Raw genomic sequence first — 18,927 nt, 5'->3', positions numbered from 1 at the left:
TGTGTACTTAAGTTCAGTTACATAACAACACTGGTGTGGACATACATGATGTGATTAGAGTAAAAGTGCAGATTTAAACCACAGACTCACTTCTCTCTCACTCACTCACACACACACGTCACTGCACATCTCCGGTTTGTTGAAACTCGCAGAGATTCGGCCTAAAAACCGCGCGTTGTCCTCAAATGACCTCACATCCTGTTTTCCCCACTTCCTCCTGAGCGGACCGGTTTGGGACGGTCGGTCCACGGCGCAGCGTGGATCTGTCGGCGCGTTTCCTCTCACTCACACGTCGTCATATCGCTAAGAGTTAACGGCTGCTGAGGTTCATCCGAGCAGAGCAACATCAGTGCAGTGTGTGAGCATGCTGACTCACTGACACACACACACACACAGAGACACACACACACGCAGGAGAGGAGGCTTTGGTGAGTGGTCACGACGCACGGATTATTACAGCATTATTTACACGATGTGGAGTTTATTCAGTGTGGTGAAGTTAAAGGCGCTCGCTCCGTCTCAGGCTACAAGAGTCAAAACTATGATAGGACTTTGACTCGTGTTTGCAAAAGTACAAACAGAGAGTTTGTGACTGCAGGTTCACACTCACCGTTTGGTTGCTCGGGACTCAAACTATTTTTCTACAGTTTGTGTTGAAGTTTTGTCGTTGAGCAAAGTTTAAGAAAGTATTTTTGTCGTCCTGTAACTTTTCTCATGCTATTGTACTTTTCTCTCTGCTAATGTTGTCTATTAACCTAAATTTAGTGCAATGAATATACACTTTAAGTACTAGAGCTGCACAACATATCGACAATGTCATTATCTTACTATTATCGTAAATACAGCTTATATACAGTATGTATGTTGTTCATTGTGATTGTTTTGTTTGGCCAAGAGTTCATCATAAAGGTAGATACATTTTTTTTTGTTCTTGTTTTTTTATTCTGACCTGAGCAGTAATTCAACAACATCTATCACAATATACTTTACTTTCAATATAACAATATTTGTATTCAAAGTGTGCAAACACACCTTGAGATTTACCTAGAGCTGCAACTAACCATTATTTTCATAATCAATTTAATCTGTGGATTATTCAAGTACTTGTTTGGTCTGTAAAATATTAGGAAGCGCTGAAAAATGTTGATGTTGATCATTTCTTTTACCAAACTGGGAAATGATGATTTTTTTAAATGTCTTGTTTTGTCCACAAACCAAAATGATTTTGTTGTCATATGGAGCAAAGAAGCCATAAAGTATTCACATTTAAGAAGCTGAAAAATCATGAAAAACTCAAACTTGACTATCAAAATAACTTAGTAATTGATTAACTGCTGTAAATGTTTTACCTCAGATTTGCAAAATGCTTCCTTTTATGAAGTGTTTGAGAGGCATTGTAGTTGGAAATTTGTGTTTACATTTATTTAACATAACTTTTCGACAATACAGGTTGTGAGGAATATTTTGTTTAGAGTAGGAGAACATGGCATCAAGATATGGAATAAGGAAAACAATGTATTTAATGTTGCACTGTTGACTTGTTGAGTAGCAAACCCAATGCAGACAGAAATCATTGTATACTTAAGTATTTGCTTATTTACCACAAGTCATATCGTCATTGGAATTTTCAACAACAATGTAGCATGTTTTCCTAAAATCATGTGGCCCCTTCTTAAAATTTGTATTTAAAGTTATGAGACAAAAACTATCACTGCAAATTGCAGCAGAGAATAAAGTAAAAAGATAATAAATAATGAAATAAAATGCTGGGTCATAATGAATAAACCCTTTTTCAAAAGAGGGCACAGCACAAATGTGAGCACGTTGAACAGAACGTGCAGTTGAAACTGATAACATTCTGGATTGCAGTTAACATTGATAAACAGAACTTCTGATACTTTTTGAGGCACATTGGCAGCTGCTATTTGAGTTGTTTCTCTTCATAAAGGAACAATTATTCTGAAAACAAGTTTTGTTATTGTACGTGTTAGGAATTTGCCACACTATTTCCCAACTCACTAAAGCGTGTTAAGAAAAGTTAAAATTTGTTCTTTCCGGACTTGATATGGGTGATACGTCGTACACAGAGGTCTAGACTGTCAAACATTAGTCAAACATGAACTACTGTGGGTGTGACTGTTGTGGAGCGTGTGTGTGCACACATAGTGCAAAGGTTTACATATCTTCAACACCTCAACAACATGCCTCACCAATTGGCTCTTATATAATGCATTTCCTCACTTGATATTAGTAAAGTCGGTTTAATGCGGATCAAAGCGACAGGTTAGTGGTTGCCAGGTCAGACATGTCTGGGCATGTTTTGTTGTATCCAGTGACACCACAGTCGAGGGAAAGTTCTTATTTGAATGACGTAAAGTTGTCCGTTCAGTGAAGAACTTGATATACACACACAGATAACTTTATTTATCCCTTTCGGGCAATTCAGTTTCATGCATGAGTGCATGAGGAAACTCTTCATGGCATGTAAGGAAGAATGTACTAAGCACTATATTAAAAACACAATGCAAGGTGCAACAGTGTAGAGCTGAACTGGACTAAAAACAAGGTTAAAAATGAAAGAAGGGGATTAAAAACTGCCTAGGCTAAAAGGATAGTGATTAGTACCTAAATATTCATGCATAAATACATGAATAAGTTCAATAAATAAAGCTCATATGTGTATTGCACAAAACTCTTAACCACAACCTGTGACAGCAGAAGGAACAAATGACTTGGATTATCAGTTTCTCTTCCTGGGACGTTGTACATGATGTCTTCCTGATGGCATTAACATAAATTCATTGCCAAGTACACGGTCATAAGTAATTATCATTTTTGGCCTTTTTGATGACACGTGATGACACGTCTGATTGTTCCAGCTTCTCCACATTACAAAGAAATCATTAATAACGGACTCATTTTGGTTTCTAGACAAAACAAGACATTTGAGAACCTCGTTATTTCCAGGTCTGACAAACACTGATCATCATGTTTTAACGTTTTCTGACATCTTATGGACCAAACGATTACGTGATTAATCGAGAAAATAATCGACAGATTAATCGATTATGAAAATAATGGTTAGTTGCAGCTCTACTCTTGATGTATGATAAATATACAGTACACATGATGGGTTTTGAGACACCAAAGGAGTTAATCTGATGCAGCAGGTGTGCAGATTTTAAAAACTGGAATCAAGTTGCAATGAGCCGTGTTAATTCTCATATTAACAGTTATTGTGAGGCACAAAATATGATGATGAGGGAGAGAACCTGTTTATGTTCACACCTTGAATGCTTATTCAGGTTATTTGGTGACGTCTTCTGTGATTTAAATTAATTAATCAAAACATCTGTTCTGAAACGCAGTCAAAAAGGTGTTCTGTCTTTGTTTTGTTTTTTCTGTAGCTGCACTTGTGACGTAATGAAGACCAGAGAGGCGAAGATAATAAACAAGGGCCTGGAGGATGAGATGGTATATGTTTGTTTCAGTCATTGTATATAATGTTGAACAATACATTGTGCAAAACGTTCTTAAAAACATTACATTTGTAGATACTAGATACTTGTCAGTTTCATGTATACCATGACTATATACCACTACACCACCGTGTGGCCCCACCACTAGATGAATCACTGTAATTATGTCAGCACTATATTTGACAGCTTTAAAAAGAAGTTAGACTTATATTTGTCTTATTTTCTAATTATAAAAATTCCATTGAAATTTAGACTAAAACATGTAATTACGGATGAAAAGTTTCCTCTTCAAAATGAGCTTGAAGACATCCGTTTAATTTAAATCAAGTCTACTGTATAGACGCTCTCTTTCTGCTTTTAACACTCACCAAAGCTGAAAATCGTCCCTAACATTTATTCTGAATTACTCTGGGCAAGAATGTTGCCATTGTAAGATGATACACGCTGTGTGTTTACTGTTTACTGCTTTTATGATACCTTCTGCCTTTACATCAGTCTGTTTGTCCCACCTGTCAGTCTCTTTACGTCAGTGTTTCCTTGAGCAGGAGGTGTGGGGGTACCGGCCCTGCATGTGGAAGATGATCCTGGTGGGCGTAGGTGCTGTTTCCTCTGGTGGTCTCCTCCTGCTGCTGCTCTATTGGCTGCCTGAGTGGGGTGTTAAGGGCACATGCACACACACCTCGCTGAGGGATGCACACACACTGCTGCTCAGGACCACAGTACTTACTTTCTCTTTTTTCCCTCCACACACACTTGAGTTGATTTACTGAATGAACAATCCTTTAATACAAGGAAACTGAATTCATCTACTCATAATACACACATTCGATTTCATGTAGCTCATCTGTTGTCCCTTTACACAGACTAATGAGTTCACACTTGTGCACAACACTATACATAAATCAGCCACACTACTGATTATAACTTTGGTTGGTGCACACACACACACGCACACACTCTGTAAACACTACAAATGAGAAAGACTGAAATTCTTTGTGTTTTAATCACAGAATGAGTTCAAGCAGTGGTTTCGAGCTAAAGTCCATGTGATGCTGGCTCCAGGGAAGAAGCCCTTCGAGAGTTTGGATCTGCAGCCCACAGCTCAGCTGCCCAATGGAGACCACAGCATCGGTGCTGCACCAGAGCATCATGGGATGTTTTCTCAAAACCTGCCGGCTCAGGTACCTCAGAGTGGAACTGTGTTTGCCGTATGTTAAAGGGACCTTTAAGGAGGCAGCTGTTTCAGTCTCTCAGTCTGGCACCCCGGACACCAACAGGGACAGAAGGAAAAACAAGTTTAATCCACTTAACAAAAGGTCTTATAACTTCATAAATCTACATCTGCTTAATTCTATAATATCTTAAGAATATGTGTCTGTTTTTTTAAACAAACAAAAAAAAAAGAATATGTGTCTGTGACTTTATCTTATCGTTAGACACCAAAGACCATCGAGAAAATCAGCATTTTAATCTCACTAGTTACTAATAACAAAGCAAAGCACACACACACAGAATTTATTTCTTAAAGTCATTTTAGCTGACTGCATTACGCAAAATAGTATTATACGTTAAGAAAAAATGTTTTTGGACCTACATTTAATATTTTAGCCAATGCCACTTTTCATCTTACCCCCTCCTCCCTTTCTCATCCCCCTCCTCAGATTCACTACTTCAGCCACCACAGCTCTACTTACTATTGGAATGACGAGGCACAGGCCTTTGAGACGTATAAGTATGAGTCCCTCTGTAAAAACACTCTTACTGTTACCACTGTCATTTATTGATCAAATTGAGACCACAACTACAGTAGACATGAATGTGTGTGACTTTTCTAGAGGCTTGGAGGATGTGAAAGTGAGTTGTGCAGGCATCTACTCTGACCACAGCTCTGGACTTTGTGAAAGAGAGCAGGACTACAGGTACGCGACACACACACACTGTCACACGCTTTGTGTCACACAGTGTGGAGAAGATGTGAGGTCATACAATCTTATGTTATGTTGCTTAGTGTAATGAATCCACATTTAAGCTGCGTTCAGACATACACTGAAGTCTGGTCATTTTCCTGTGTGCTAGATTTCAAGTCAAGTCTGGAAAATCTCTGGATAATTCCCAATGAGAGAGTGGGAGAGTATTCTGCCTCCTGCCTACCAGAGTTAATTTGAAATGAAAGGCAATAGGAACATGTTCGGAGAATTGGTTCTAGATATGTTACAGAGTTTATGTCTGGTAATGGCTTAATATGTTTTATTTATACCCACATACGTGTTACTTTTTATTTTTTACAGGAGGTTGTTTTTTGGGGAGAATGAGATCGCTGTAAGAGTTCCCTCCTTGTTCAAACTCCTCATAAAAGAGGTGAGTTAGAGTCTGACACCATTTCTATTAGTGCAACAATAACATGATAATAAGATAAATACTCTCGGGCCTGTGTTTCTTTCTTTTCCCACATCAGGTCTTGAATCCTTTCTACATCTTCCAGGTCTTTAGTGTTATTCTGTGGAGCTTTGAGGACTACTATTATTATGCCACAGCCATTGTTTTCATGTCTGCTATTTCAATAGCTACCTCACTGTATACCATCAAAAAGGTGAGTAACACATAGACACAAGCGCAAAAGACAAGGTTTCTGTTAAATCCCTTTTAAAGAATCAAGTTTTAAAGGAACACTTTAAGTTGTGTGTAAGTCTAACACAGTGCCTCGCTCATTTCAGCAATATGTGATGCTCCGTGACATGGTGGCAGCACACAGTGTGGTCCGCGTTACACTGTGCAAAGAAAATAAAGGTAAGTTAGTGAAAGTTGGTGAAAGCTGTGAGTGCCATTCACTTATTCATGGCTGCCTGTGTTAATGCTGTAAAGCAGGTTATCACTCTGCTCTTTCGTGTTATTATGTGTAGATATTTTGGAGGCCATGTCGACAGATCTTGTGCCTGGTGATGTCGTCGTCATTCCAACAAATGGCATGATTATGCCCTGTGACGCCGTGCTCATCCATGGAACCTGCATTGTGAACGAGAGCATGCTGACAGGTAGTGTTTTCCAAATAGTTGCTGACTCCTCTAAAGGTCACCTGTGGTCTTATTTCTGTTTTTAAGATAGCTGAAAAAGAGTTTTCCCATATCAGTAAAGTCTTTTATCACCTTTTGAGCAGATTAGTCTGTCCAGTCTGGGTTTAAAGGTTCCAAAATATATTCAAGATTTGCTCAGGTTTGAGTTTTAAAGGTGCAGAAGTTGCCGTAACTGGCTTTGTCTCCTCATTTGACTATTACATTTCCAAAGGTCCAGCATGCCATTAAGCACATCAGGAAACTACAGTGGCCTTCACCTGTCTTCTTTGTTGTTTTATGCATCAAGTTAATGCAGGCCGTGCTGTTTTTCTTTATTGACCTAGAGTACATATAAAAGGCTTGTTGTAAGGCTAGGAAAACTGAATGAGTTTTATTTTTATATAAGATGAAGAGTAATTCAGCCAAATGATTTTTTTTAATCCTATGCCATGATGTCACGGTTTATCAGTGTGTGTTCACAGAGCTGTTGTTCAGTAAGTGATGTGGGTTTTTAATGGATGTCTGTTGATTCTCCCTTCATCCTCAGGAGAGAGTGTGCCAGTAACCAAGACCAGTCTGCCCAGCTCAGGTGAGGATTCAGCCAGGAGCTACGACATGGAGGAGCACAAGAGACACACTCTCTTCTGTGGCACCCATGTTATCCAGACCCGCTTCTACACTGGTGAACTGGTGAAGGCGGTTGTGGTCAGAACAGGTGAGAGAGAGAGAGTGAACATCTTGATGCCCTGGTGATAAATGTTTGGCCTCTACAAGTGATTCCATTAAAGTGATCAAATACGATTTATCCTACAGGCTTCCGCACAGAGAAAGGCCAGCTGGTGCGCTCCATCCTCTACCCTAAACCCACGGACTTCAAGCTGTACCGTGACGCGTACCGGTTCCTGCTGTGTCTGGTGGGAGTGGCAGGGATCGGCTTCATCTACACCGTCGTCCTCAGTGTGATGAATCAGGTACGGTATGACTTCTTTAAAAGGCATGTCTGCACGTGCTACATGTCCGTTAACGACGGCTGTTTCTGGATTCCAGGTTCCGGCGAGAACGATCATCATTGAGTCTCTGGACATCATCACCATCACTGTGCCGCCGGCCTTACCAGCAGCCATGACGGCTGGGATTGTGTACGCGCAGAGGCGTCTGAAGCGAGTCGGCATCTTTTGCATCAGCCCCCAGAGGATCAACATTTGTGGTCAACTTAACCTGGTTTGCTTTGACAAGGTATATTAAAATTCAGTGGTTTTCATGTTAATAATTCACCAAATATAGATTCCACTGTTTAATTTCTAGCTCTGTACTTTAGGATGAAGTGTGGGAACTTCACTTGCACTGAATAATCTCTTGCCTCTGAATGCATAAAAATGTGTTATGAAGCATTCACTTCCTGTTATAAGAAGTTAGTCTGACTTCATGGTTTAATATGCTTCAAAACCATAATGAGGCAGTGCCGTTGTGGCCACTGAACAGGAAGATATATTTTATTAGAGCAATAAGAGTTTGGATATGTAGCAGATTAATCAATGAGGGTTATTGTGGATTGTTGGAAATGTTTGAAGTACACATACCACAAATATACTTTTCCCAGCCTGTAAAATGTGAACATTTGTGGTACCTCAAGACTCTCAAAATGTGCGTTGTAGCTTCCTAAACATTGTTATAGCCAGATCTGTATTTGTTTTTCTTTTAGACTGGTACTTTGACTGAGGATGGTTTGGACCTGTGGGGGATTCACAGAGCTGAAGACTGCAGGTTTGGGTTTCCGTCTAATTCAAAAACATCTACATTAGAGTAACATTGAAACCGATGGAGACATATGACAATGGTAGTAACAATATTGTAGAAAAGCATCTTGTTTGATTTTTAAAAATCAAACGAATCTATCGAATCTAAGTGTTTTTTTTTTCATGAGAATAAAGACTCAAAGCAAGGCTTATAGGGGAACAATATAAACATGTCTGGTGTTGTTTTTCTATTGTTATTAGACAAATTCAAGAGAAAAACTTATACATACTTGCATGCACATATCTGCACGAATGTACCGAGACATAAATGTGTTACATAACCTGTGGAATCGGGAAGTACAACTTTTACCTTCAGTTGTCAGGAAAATATGATTTTTGTAGTGCATTGTTAAGTGCGCTTGTGTGACTTTCACCTGCTGCGTCAGACCCTTCCTCTCTATCCCAGTTTTTCTCCTCCAGAGTCGGAAGCAGCCAAGGAGAGCCTGGTGAACTCTAGATTTGTGGCCTGCATGGCAACCTGCCACTCACTGACCAAGATAGAGGGCGAACTCTGCGGAGATCCTTTAGACCTGAAGATGTTTAATGCCACAGGCTGGGTAAGTGTGTTTACTCCCAGCATGGAGTTTGTACATTAATCATGCAACACCCCACTAATTGCCTTGGCAGAGCAAGACCACAATCTAGTATCATAGATATTCCAGCATACTTTATAAGAGGAAGCTGCCATGTGACATATTGAATGACTATTTTATGATCTGATCTTTGTTAAGGTCCTAGAAGAGCCCATAGAGGAGGAGACAGCGCTCCACAATCCCATAATGCCCACAGTCGTGCGACCTCCAAAGCACGTCATCCCTGAAGCCGATCAGAGCAATCCCTCTGCTCAGAACATGGTACAGTGACTCTCCGTGTCATTATCCTTTAGTCAGGGTATTTGTTAATGGCTATAAAGACATACTTTTTCAGGAGCTGTGTGAAATATCAGACGTGTGGAAATAACAGACATCAAAATGTTGTTGACGTTCTAATTCGCTTTCCTTTGTAAACCTTCTTCATCCACTTCTACTCCGGTTAATGATTTTCTATTATTATCTGTCACAATTACGGTAAATGTCCAGACATAGACAGGAATGTGTTACTTTTGAACAGGTTGTCAAAGAAAAGCTTGTAAAAGAAGCCAGATAAACCAAATAATTCATTAATGTTTGGCTGAGTCTGTAGTAACTTCCATGCCCTTTTAACTTTAGTTTCTACGTACAGCATATTTTGGCTGAATTGTGTTTTGTTGTCTAGGTGGATAAGCGTATGTTTTTCAGTCCCTTCTTAATTATAGATTTCTTCTTGTAACGAACAGTAGGGAGTCTCAGATTCCTGATTCCACACTCTGACGGTCACAACATGTGTCTTTGCTCCTCAGCCCTTTGAGATTGGCATTGTGCGTCAGTTCCCCTTCTCCTCAACACTGCAGAGGATGAGCGTTGTTGTGAGGAAGTTGGCAGAAAAACACATGGACGCTTACTTGAAAGGAGCTCCAGAGATTGTGGCCAGCCTCTGCAAACAGCAAACAGGTCTGACACTTGCACGCTGAAGTCTGGGACAGCAGTTTCTTTCTTCAGTGTGTCCTCTCCATAAAGACGCAGAAAATAATTGACGTAAATATATAACCAATTATGTTTGGGTGTCTTTATGTACAGCCTCTCGTGCACTCATTCGTCATTGTTCTTTTCATCAATCAGTCCCACAGAGTTTCACAGAGACTCTGGAGATCTACACCAGGCAGGGTTTCCGTGTTATTGCCCTGGCACATCGTCAGCTGGAGTCCAAACTCTCCTGGCACAAAGTTCAGAGCCTCAGCAGGTACGTTTGCGTTCACAGATAACACTGTCCTTAGTACACGTGGCTAATGACAATTCAACGCCTCAACCTCAAATACTTTTTTTTTTGTTTAAGGAGTGTTGTAGTGTGTGTGATAGACAGTTTCAGTGATAGCCAGGCAAAGATAAGGTGAAATGACAAAATGTTCGCTTAGAAAATGGTCAAGTTATTTAAAACAAAGAGCAAATATTAAGGTTTGATGCCTGGAAGCTCACAATTAAACTAAAACTATTTGCTTGTTTTGTGTCGTTGCTCCCACACCAACAAAAGATGCTGAAAACAGTAAATCCACAGAGCCTCAACATTCACATTAACATTGCCACCAAATAATATTCTCCAGTCCATAAACTCAGCCAAGTATTGATTAGAATGAGGTGGCTTACTTAAAATCAAAACATTCCTGTCTGTGTCTGATTGTTTGTTTGCCCTCAGTTTGGTGGACATGGCAATCATTAACTGAAGTAGAAGTGGATAAGGAAGGTTTACAGGAAGGCAGCCCATATTTGTGATGTGTAATAGTGACATGAAAGTTATGTCATTCATTTTCTGTCACCTTTGTTCATTCCTTGACATCTGGATTTACAAAATGCCTTGGTATATCAGTCATAGATAAATGAATATTGTTATTATACTATAACGTACTTTGTAAGAGTCATTTTATGGTAATACATCTTATTTCTATTGTAATCACGTAGTAATATCTCAGTAATAACAATGGGAAATATGTTGGGCATAGAGAAGATGAAAGTCAACTTTATAACATGGTAATTATCAATTTTAATATGAAGCACCAGAGCAAACATCGTGTCACCATAATAATATCATACTATTACCATGGACTAACTCGACTATAATGTAAAGTGTTGCCTGGTGTTTACATGTTGTCTTAGGGACCTGATAGAAACCAACATGGAATTCCTCGGTTTGATCATCATGCAGAACAAAATCAAGGAGGAGACGGCCGGGGTTTTGCGTGAATTGCGACAGGCTAACATTCGCACTCTGATGGTCACAGGTAACTCAGCTGAGTGGGTTTGTCGACTTATGTGTTGCAGAAATCACACAACCTCAGTGTTTTTACAATTCTCATTTTCTTCTTCTGCCCTGCATCATCATCACCATCTGCTAGGTGACAACATGCTGACAGCCATATCAGTAGCTCGAAGCTGTGGCATGGTCCGTGCACATGAGAGGGTCATTATAGCAGACGCTGTGCCACCTAAAGATTTCCAGCCCGGGAGTATCACGTGGCATTACACTGAAAATCCTGCTCAAATCACCAAGGACACTCAGGTGAGACAGAAAGTATCAGAGCCGCTGGCTAATCAGGAAATCAGTATATGAAATCTCACAGGCAGACTGTTCATGGCATCGGTCTTAGAAGTTGCATATAATAACAATAATACATTTTATTTCATGACACTCAAGGTCACCTTACAGAAACAATTCAATATTTAAAAAAAACAATGTTCAACAATAAAACAAATCTGTAGTAGGGAAATGCAGAGGGTGAACAATGATACATGGTTAAACAAAATAAAGCAAAGAATCGCTCACAAGTTTCAAAAAAAAAAAAAAACGTTAAAACTGTTTTATGCTGTCAGTAAACATTTCCACATTTGGTGGCTCGGCTGTCAAAAATGAGCCAGAAAGGTGAGACTCTCTACAGAGACGTTTGTCAGATTGAATCTGTTACACCGTAGGTTAGAATTGTTATATTGGTATTATTTGGCCGGTGCATGATTTTGACGTGACCTCTCACTTATCCTGTCTTCTGTAGTGTGTGGAGATAGACCTGGAGAAGGAGGAGGTTTATGACGATGAACACACTCCGCAGGAACAAAACTATCACTTTGCTTTAAGTGGTAAAACCTTCGCTGTTATCATTGAGCACTTCCCGCAACTCATCCAAAAGGTACAGGCCGTTGCAGAGCATGCACTCATCATGTCTGCATATGCACATCAGTGTGACGCTATGTGTGTTTCCCTTTAATGAGTTGAAGTTGAGTAGATTAGTTGTTAAAATGTTATTTTTTTTGGATATTGCTGTAATCCCTTGTCTCTCCACATGGGGGTGCTACAGCTCGTGCTGAGAGCCACTGTGTTGGCCAGAATGGCTCCAGACCAGAAGACCCAGCTTGTGGAAGTCCTGCAGAGCATCGAGTGAGTCTGTCTTTTTGGTTTTAGTCTGTTACTGAGCTTTGTGGTTTTCCTATCGCATCAGAATCTATTTTTTAACTGTCACTCATTGTGTTTACCTTCCAGCTACACTGTTGGGATGTGTGGTGATGGTGCAAATGACTGTGGAGTGAGTATGGATTAGATTTGACAAAACACACACATCAAGCAGAGATGTGTCTTAGTTTGTATTTAACTGAGAGAAACATTCTCCAGTCCTTTATTCAAGTAAAAGCAGTAAATAGTAAATATACTGTATAAGTATGAGCATGATGGTTTCAGAAATGTTTCTATCTAGAATTAATATTGACTCATCACAGATGTTTTGCTTTGGATCTACTATATAACAAAGGATCATCTCAGATTTTAAAAAAACAACTGTACCTTAGACTATTTAATTTACAACAAAAAATGTATTTAAAGTTTTTACTGTTCATGCAAAGAGATTAAAGATAATTACTTTCTACCAGGCTCTGAAGAGTGCTCACAGTGGGATTTCTCTGTCCGAGCTGGAGGCTTCTGTAGCCTCGCCGTTCACCTCCTCCACGTCAAACATCTCCTGTGTCCCCAACCTCATCAGGTGACAGCTGTTAATGCTGAGTCAGCATTCCAAACTGTAATCTTCCTGTTTTCTTCATTATTAATATGTTTAATTAATCACACCACTTTTGTAGAATAATGCATTAAATTAGTCACATTTTTGTCTCAATTTTTCTCAATTAATTTTACTGGTTAACTTTTGTTGACTGAACTGCCCCAAAGTCTTTCTTAACTTCAAAACATGCCATATTGAGTTAAGTCTAATCCTTACGGATATTCTTACCCTCCACAGGGAGGGTCGAGCTGCCCTCATAACATCCTTCTGCGTGTTCAAGTTCATGGCTCTCTACAGCATCATCCAGTACCTCAGCGTCACCCTGCTCTACTCTGTAAATACAGCGCTCATTCTACCTCTCTCATTTGAGTCTCAAAAAAAAACACGGACACATTTATTGGTGGACTGGAGAATTTCAGCGCCGTCAGCATTGATGGATATACAAATAAAGCAAAAAAAAGAACTGTACTTGCCGTGAAACATGGAGGGCGCTATGTTGTGGGGCTGCTTTGCTACATCTGACATGTTGTGCCTTAAAGGAATACGTCACCAATTTGCATTTAGCTTTGTATTTCTAGAATAGGGGTAGTATTTAAAAAAAGAATTGTGCCTCCCAACCTCACTTTCCCCTGAGTTGAGAAATGTCTTCATTCTTTTCTTTGTTATGTGCCCACCAGTGACCCTTGGTCCTGTTAGCGTAACTGTTAGCAAAGATGGCAGACACTGGTTACATTCTGGGAATGAGGTCCCGTATAAAAAATGTAGTATGATTAATGATTTATTTCCAACATTTTAAAGATCCTCAGCAACTTAGGAGACTTCCAGTTCCTCTTCATTGACATTGCCATCATTCTCATCATTGCCTTTACAAGTGAGTAGCATGAAAGTTAAAACATTCAAATATAATCAGAACTTCTGAAGGAAAGTAACTCACTGATGCTTTTTGTGTTTTTTGTGTTTTTTGTGTCCGTCTTCAGTGAGTCTGAACCCGGCGTGGAAGGAGCTGGTGTGGCGTCGCCCACCGTCCAGCCTGATTTCCGGCCCGCTGCTCTTCTCGGTTCTGACCCAGATCATCGCCTGCCTTTTCTTCCAAGTCCTGGCTTTCCTCCTGGTGAGACAGCAGAAGTGGTATGAGATATGGACGCCACAGTCAGAGTGAGTAACTCATGTGAAACTGTAGGGATAAAAGTTTAATTAAAAAAAAAAAAAAAAAAAAGTAAAAAATGTTTTATTGCTTACTGGTTTCTAAAGGGTCTCTCTCTCTCTCCATATATATATATATATATATATATATTCTCTTCTCCTGCAGTGCCTGTAATGTTTCCAGATCCAGTTTCTCCCACGTCCAGAATGTAACAACTGCTCACGACGTCAAAAACATCAGGAACTACGAGAACACCACCCTCTTCTATGTCTCCTCTTTCCAGTACCTGGCTGTGGCCATCGTCTTCTCCAAGGGGAAACCATTCAGACAACCAAGCTACAAGAACTGTGAGACATTTTTAAGTTTTGCTGATGAAACTATGTGGAAAGAGATGAGTGTCTGCAGAGAATGAGTTTACATTTGTCGAAAACATTTAAAAAAACTCTTAAAAAAAAAGTCAGAATATTCTTTGTAAGATAGAAAAGTGAATGTGATCAGAGTTGTTTTTCACTTGAATTTTTATTTGTATGTCTCCATCTGTTCATCTGTTTGCTCATCCTGTTCTCATGAAGGTGATATCTCAGGATTGTCTTGAGAGAATCCTCTCAAATTTAGCATTCAGACATTCACACAAAGTCAAGGATGAACTGATGAGATTTTGCTGGTCAGAGGTCAAGGTCACCGTGACCTCACAAACCTCTTTTGGCTCATGAATGCCTGATCTTAAGATCACCTCAAGAGAATCCTTTCAAATTTGGCACAAATGTTTATGTGGATTCAAGGATTAAGAGTTTAGATTTTGTGAAGGGTCATAGTGGCCTCACAATCCACACTTTTGTCCATTGAGTGTTCACCATTAAATTCCAGTATGAGTGTATTACATGAACTTTTAAAATCTGGTTGTTAAACATTTTCATTACTATCTTACTTGAGTGTGATGTTTTACCACCGTGGAGTGTTTGACTAACTACGGTAGGTTTGTTTCATAAGGGCCGTTCTTACTTTCCTGCATTGGTCTGTACACGTTTCTGCTGCTCATCATGCTGTATCCTGTTCCTGCCATCGACAGCTTCCTGGAGGTACGGCCATTCTATTGTGGTGTTGCATGACGTTATATGACTTAAAACTGCGTGTGCTTATCCCGCTGCTCTGCCTCCCCTCAGATCGTGTGTGTTCCCCACGACTGGCGCATTACGCTGGTGGTTATTGTCATAGTGAATGCGGCTGTGTCTTTCATGCTGGAGGTACAGTTCAGAGACATCACACACAACAAGCTCTCTGCGACTGATCTCTCTCTGAGTGATTTGCATGCATTGATTCCCCCCCCCCCCTTAACTGAATTGGTGTTCAGCCTAATGAATGAAATCGGTGAAATCTTTTTTTTTTTCCATTGAGTTTTTTTTTTTTTTGTGCTTTTGTGTGGCTTTAACGCAATCTTCAGTCCTCCCTGTCATGTTTCACAAGCGGAGTCTCAAGTTCCTACTGAAATCTCCCATAGATTTTCATCCTTGACATCGTCCTGTGGAGGCTAGTTTTCAGAGGCAATAATGGGGTAAATCAACCCACAGAGTCCCCCTCGTCTACCACACCTCAGGTTGGGAAGCTTTTGATCATACTTTTCTCAGTTTTCCTGGTTTTATATGATTAGATAGTGATGCGCTTCCCTCGTAGCTCTGATTCTCTTGCCCTCTTGTGTATTTTTCCTCTGATGATCTGTTTTCACATGTCACATTTAAATGTATCAGCAAGTTGTCTAAAACTAAAACTTCTAAAACTCAAGTGCATATCTAATAAATAAAAAACACAGAATTGGATTAGATTATATTAGATTGTCAAGAATGAGTTCACGTAATACTGAGTATGCGGCTGTTCACACACAGTGCCTGAAAACCCTTGAGGGTCGCGCCGTGCTGTCCATAGTTACTAAGCAACCAACACCTGGGAGCTGCAGAGATGACTTAACTAGTGTTGATTAAATTAACACAGTTAACTAAGAGAAATACTTGACGACGGATTATCTGCACTACATTTCCCTCACTGCAGATTTGCTGCTTGTTTCGCATTGAAAGCGCTCGCTGCATTCCAAAAAACAGTTGTTATTTTTCGTCTGTGGACATGTCTGGAAAAACAGACACATCACAATGGATGAGTGAACGCTTTGCTGTCGTCTGTGCATGCGTCTGACAGCGGGCTCCATAGAAAGTACCGTGCACACAAAGGATGCTGCATGTGAACTGACCCTAAGCTTATCGGCTCCACAAGACTTTCTGTGTTTCTCAGTGGAGCATTTCTTAAATCTCGCGTCCCTGACAAAATTCCTGCGCTAAACACACAAGTTTTATGTCAAGACAGACTACCACTATCGGTATTGCAGCATAAAAATAATTTTAAATTCTTTCACTTTCTAACGCAGGCCAAACAGCAAACAGAGGCAGAATACTAACTTCAACAACACAAGATACACACTGCAGCTTTAAACAAAAAGAAAGCGTGGACTGCAATTCAAAGACATTTAGATTAATTTGCTTTTATGGTCAGAAAATCAGATCCTGAAGTGGCTCAGTCATTCATTCAGTAGAAATAACATAAATGCCTTCCTAAATATTTGATTTTCTCATTTTTACGCTGCCCTCTCAGGTGGGGAATGAACGCTGGAGCTCGTCCTTCCTCTCCTGGTTGTTCTGTCGGAGAAGCAAGCCACCGAGGGTGCGTTACATGCAGGTGGCCCTGGAGCTGCAGGGCGACTTGGACTGGCCCCCTCCACCGTCCACCGTCACCTACGCCGGCGAATCACAGTGCCACGTGTCCGCCGACCTCTGACACCAACGTGACCAACTAGCAAATTACTGCACAGACTGAACCTAAAGCCCTGCGCAAGGTAACATTCGTTAACAGGAGTCCAAATCAAAGACGTGGTGGATGGCAACAAACGGACCTTCATAAAGAACAAGTCTCTGACTGTAACACTGTGAGCTGCTCATACATACAATTATCTTCAAACTCCCTGATTTGGATTTTATTTGTACTTGTCATAATAGTGTTTTGCTTTCTGACAGAGAGTTGGTTTAGAAAATGAATACCACTGTCATGTTTGTGTTGTGAATATGCTGGTATGACAACAGGTGGTTAGTACAAACGGTGCAACCATCGAGGATTAGTTAACAAAGCGGTGGAAACAATACAGACTCTAAAAAAGAAAGCGGATTTTCTTGCTCTGCATTCCAAACAACTCCTCTCCAGTTATAAATTCTCTCAAACCACTAAGATATTGTTGTACAGCTTTATTTAGAGTATTGGCTAAATAACTTCTCTGACTGACCACAGTCAATCTACACATACATAACACTCGTGATCAAAACCTAACACCCTTATACAAACCTTTAAGAATACTGATGTACTGAAGGAGTGTGTGGAGTTTGCATGCTCTCCCAGTGTGTGCGTGGGTTTTCTCTGACTTACTCCCACAGTCAAAAACATGCAACTGACCACTTTAGATTGACCATAGGTGTGAATGTTTTTTTCTTTGTTTGTATGTTGGCCCTGCAGTCGACCGGCTACTCGGCCAGGGTGTACTCTTCCTTTCACCCTATGTAAGCTGGGATTGTCTTCAGCCCCCGCGAGGATAAAGTGGTAGAAAATGAATGAGTGAATGATTTACTTTAATCCCTCATGTATCTGCTTATAGCATGGAGAGCACATTTTTCAGATTCATACGTGGATGCTGCATTTCATTTGCATTCAGGCATGAGAGTGGTATTAATCTTCTCCGTACATTTCACACTGTGAGTTTTCAGCATCTGATCCAGCATCCACACGCAGAATAATCTACAGATACAAATAAATAAGTTCTTTCATGTACAACTGCTGCTAAGTGAAGTGAATAAAAGCTGTGAAGCAGTATACGACCATACAGAACACAAGGACTCAGTTAACAGTTTTATGAATAGAAACTGGTTGTTATATTTCTATAACAGATGCATTTCACTGTTGCATTTCATTCTACCTGCATACGTTAAAATTCTTCCCGTGGAAGAGAGAAGCAGATACTTGTGACCCAATTTAAAGTTGTAATGAAAGTGTGTGTGTGTGTATGTGTGTGCACGCCAGTGACAGAGAAAGTGTCAGTTCACAATGAGAATCACAATGAACCATAACAGTATGCATTATGAAATATCATTTTACTCAATATGAATGTCTTTTTCAAAGTAATTTTGTCCGTTTTACTCAATTATACAGTTTCTAGGGTACTGTAGATCTAATCAGACCTGACATTTTGATTAATTAATGCAAGCAAATTAATTGAAATTAACCTTTGATGCGTTTGTTGCGGAGACAATTTCATAACAGTCGATTTTTTATTAGCCTCTTTTTAATGCCGTGTTTGTATGTAACCGTTTACAGGTGTGATTTATAAGTTTTCACAAGAATGAAGAATGAAATAAATGTGAAAATCTAAAACTTTGAAAAGCAAAATGTCACAATTATTACAATACAGAACATTATTTTAAGGGAATGTTGTTGTTTTTTGAAGAAATGAATAGACTTATTTTTTTATTTGTATAATATCACAAGAATGTTACAGGGTCGCTGTGTTTGCGCTGCAGAACTCCCATTGAATCTCCCAATAAATCTGTATATTAAGCCACTCTTGCGTACTTCGTGGGGGGCTGACCCTGGTCACACTTTTTCAGCAAGGACTTACTGATCAATTATGGGCTTTCCCAGCCTCCTCGCTGCCTGGCATATGGGCGCTTTAAGGCGCGAGAGTGGAGGAGAAAGAGGGGTATCATTTCATGTGGAGATCAGGGGCTGTAGCCAGTGAATGGGTGGATTTAGGAGGGACTGTGAA

At 40.0% G+C, this 18,927-nt stretch overlaps 1 protein-coding gene across 4 annotated transcripts; it reads left to right on the top strand.

Moving 5' to 3' along the window:
• The first annotated feature begins 129 nt into the window (after window positions 1-129).
• LOC131463944 (polyamine-transporting ATPase 13A3-like) lies at window positions 130-18,720 on the top strand. 4 transcript variants are annotated; one of them, XM_058636118.1, is made up of 32 exons: window positions 131-428; window positions 3,408-3,474; window positions 4,025-4,198; window positions 4,490-4,660; window positions 5,141-5,211; window positions 5,315-5,398; window positions 5,768-5,837; window positions 5,962-6,069; window positions 6,194-6,266; window positions 6,380-6,511; window positions 7,077-7,244; window positions 7,343-7,500; window positions 7,577-7,765; window positions 8,232-8,293; window positions 8,732-8,882; window positions 9,057-9,179; window positions 9,704-9,854; window positions 10,023-10,143; window positions 11,052-11,176; window positions 11,291-11,454; window positions 11,942-12,076; window positions 12,245-12,324; window positions 12,427-12,469; window positions 12,810-12,919; window positions 13,172-13,268; window positions 13,733-13,805; window positions 13,912-14,089; window positions 14,244-14,425; window positions 15,069-15,157; window positions 15,242-15,322; window positions 15,577-15,672; window positions 16,716-18,720. In XM_058636118.1, exons 2-32 carry the CDS (start codon window positions 3,424-3,426, stop codon window positions 16,896-16,898), a joined length of 3,693 nt encoding a protein of 1,230 aa, XP_058492101.1. In that variant the 5' UTR covers window positions 131-428; window positions 3,408-3,423; the 3' UTR covers window positions 16,899-18,720. The 4 variants fall into 4 exon arrangements, with proteins under 4 accessions (XP_058492109.1, XP_058492101.1, XP_058492092.1 ...); XM_058636109.1 differs by having other exon boundaries at window positions 132-428; window positions 5,935-6,069; XM_058636126.1 differs by lacking the exon at window positions 15,577-15,672 and having other exon boundaries at window positions 130-428; window positions 5,935-6,069.
• Window positions 18,721-18,927: the final 207 nt, after the last annotated feature.

The sequence above is a fragment of the Solea solea genome, chromosome 1 (genome assembly GCF_958295425.1).
Source record: "Solea solea chromosome 1, fSolSol10.1, whole genome shotgun sequence".
In the NCBI taxonomy this organism is placed as follows: domain Eukaryota; kingdom Metazoa; phylum Chordata; class Actinopteri; order Pleuronectiformes; family Soleidae; genus Solea; species Solea solea.
This window is presented reverse-complemented; position numbering and strand designations above follow the sequence as displayed.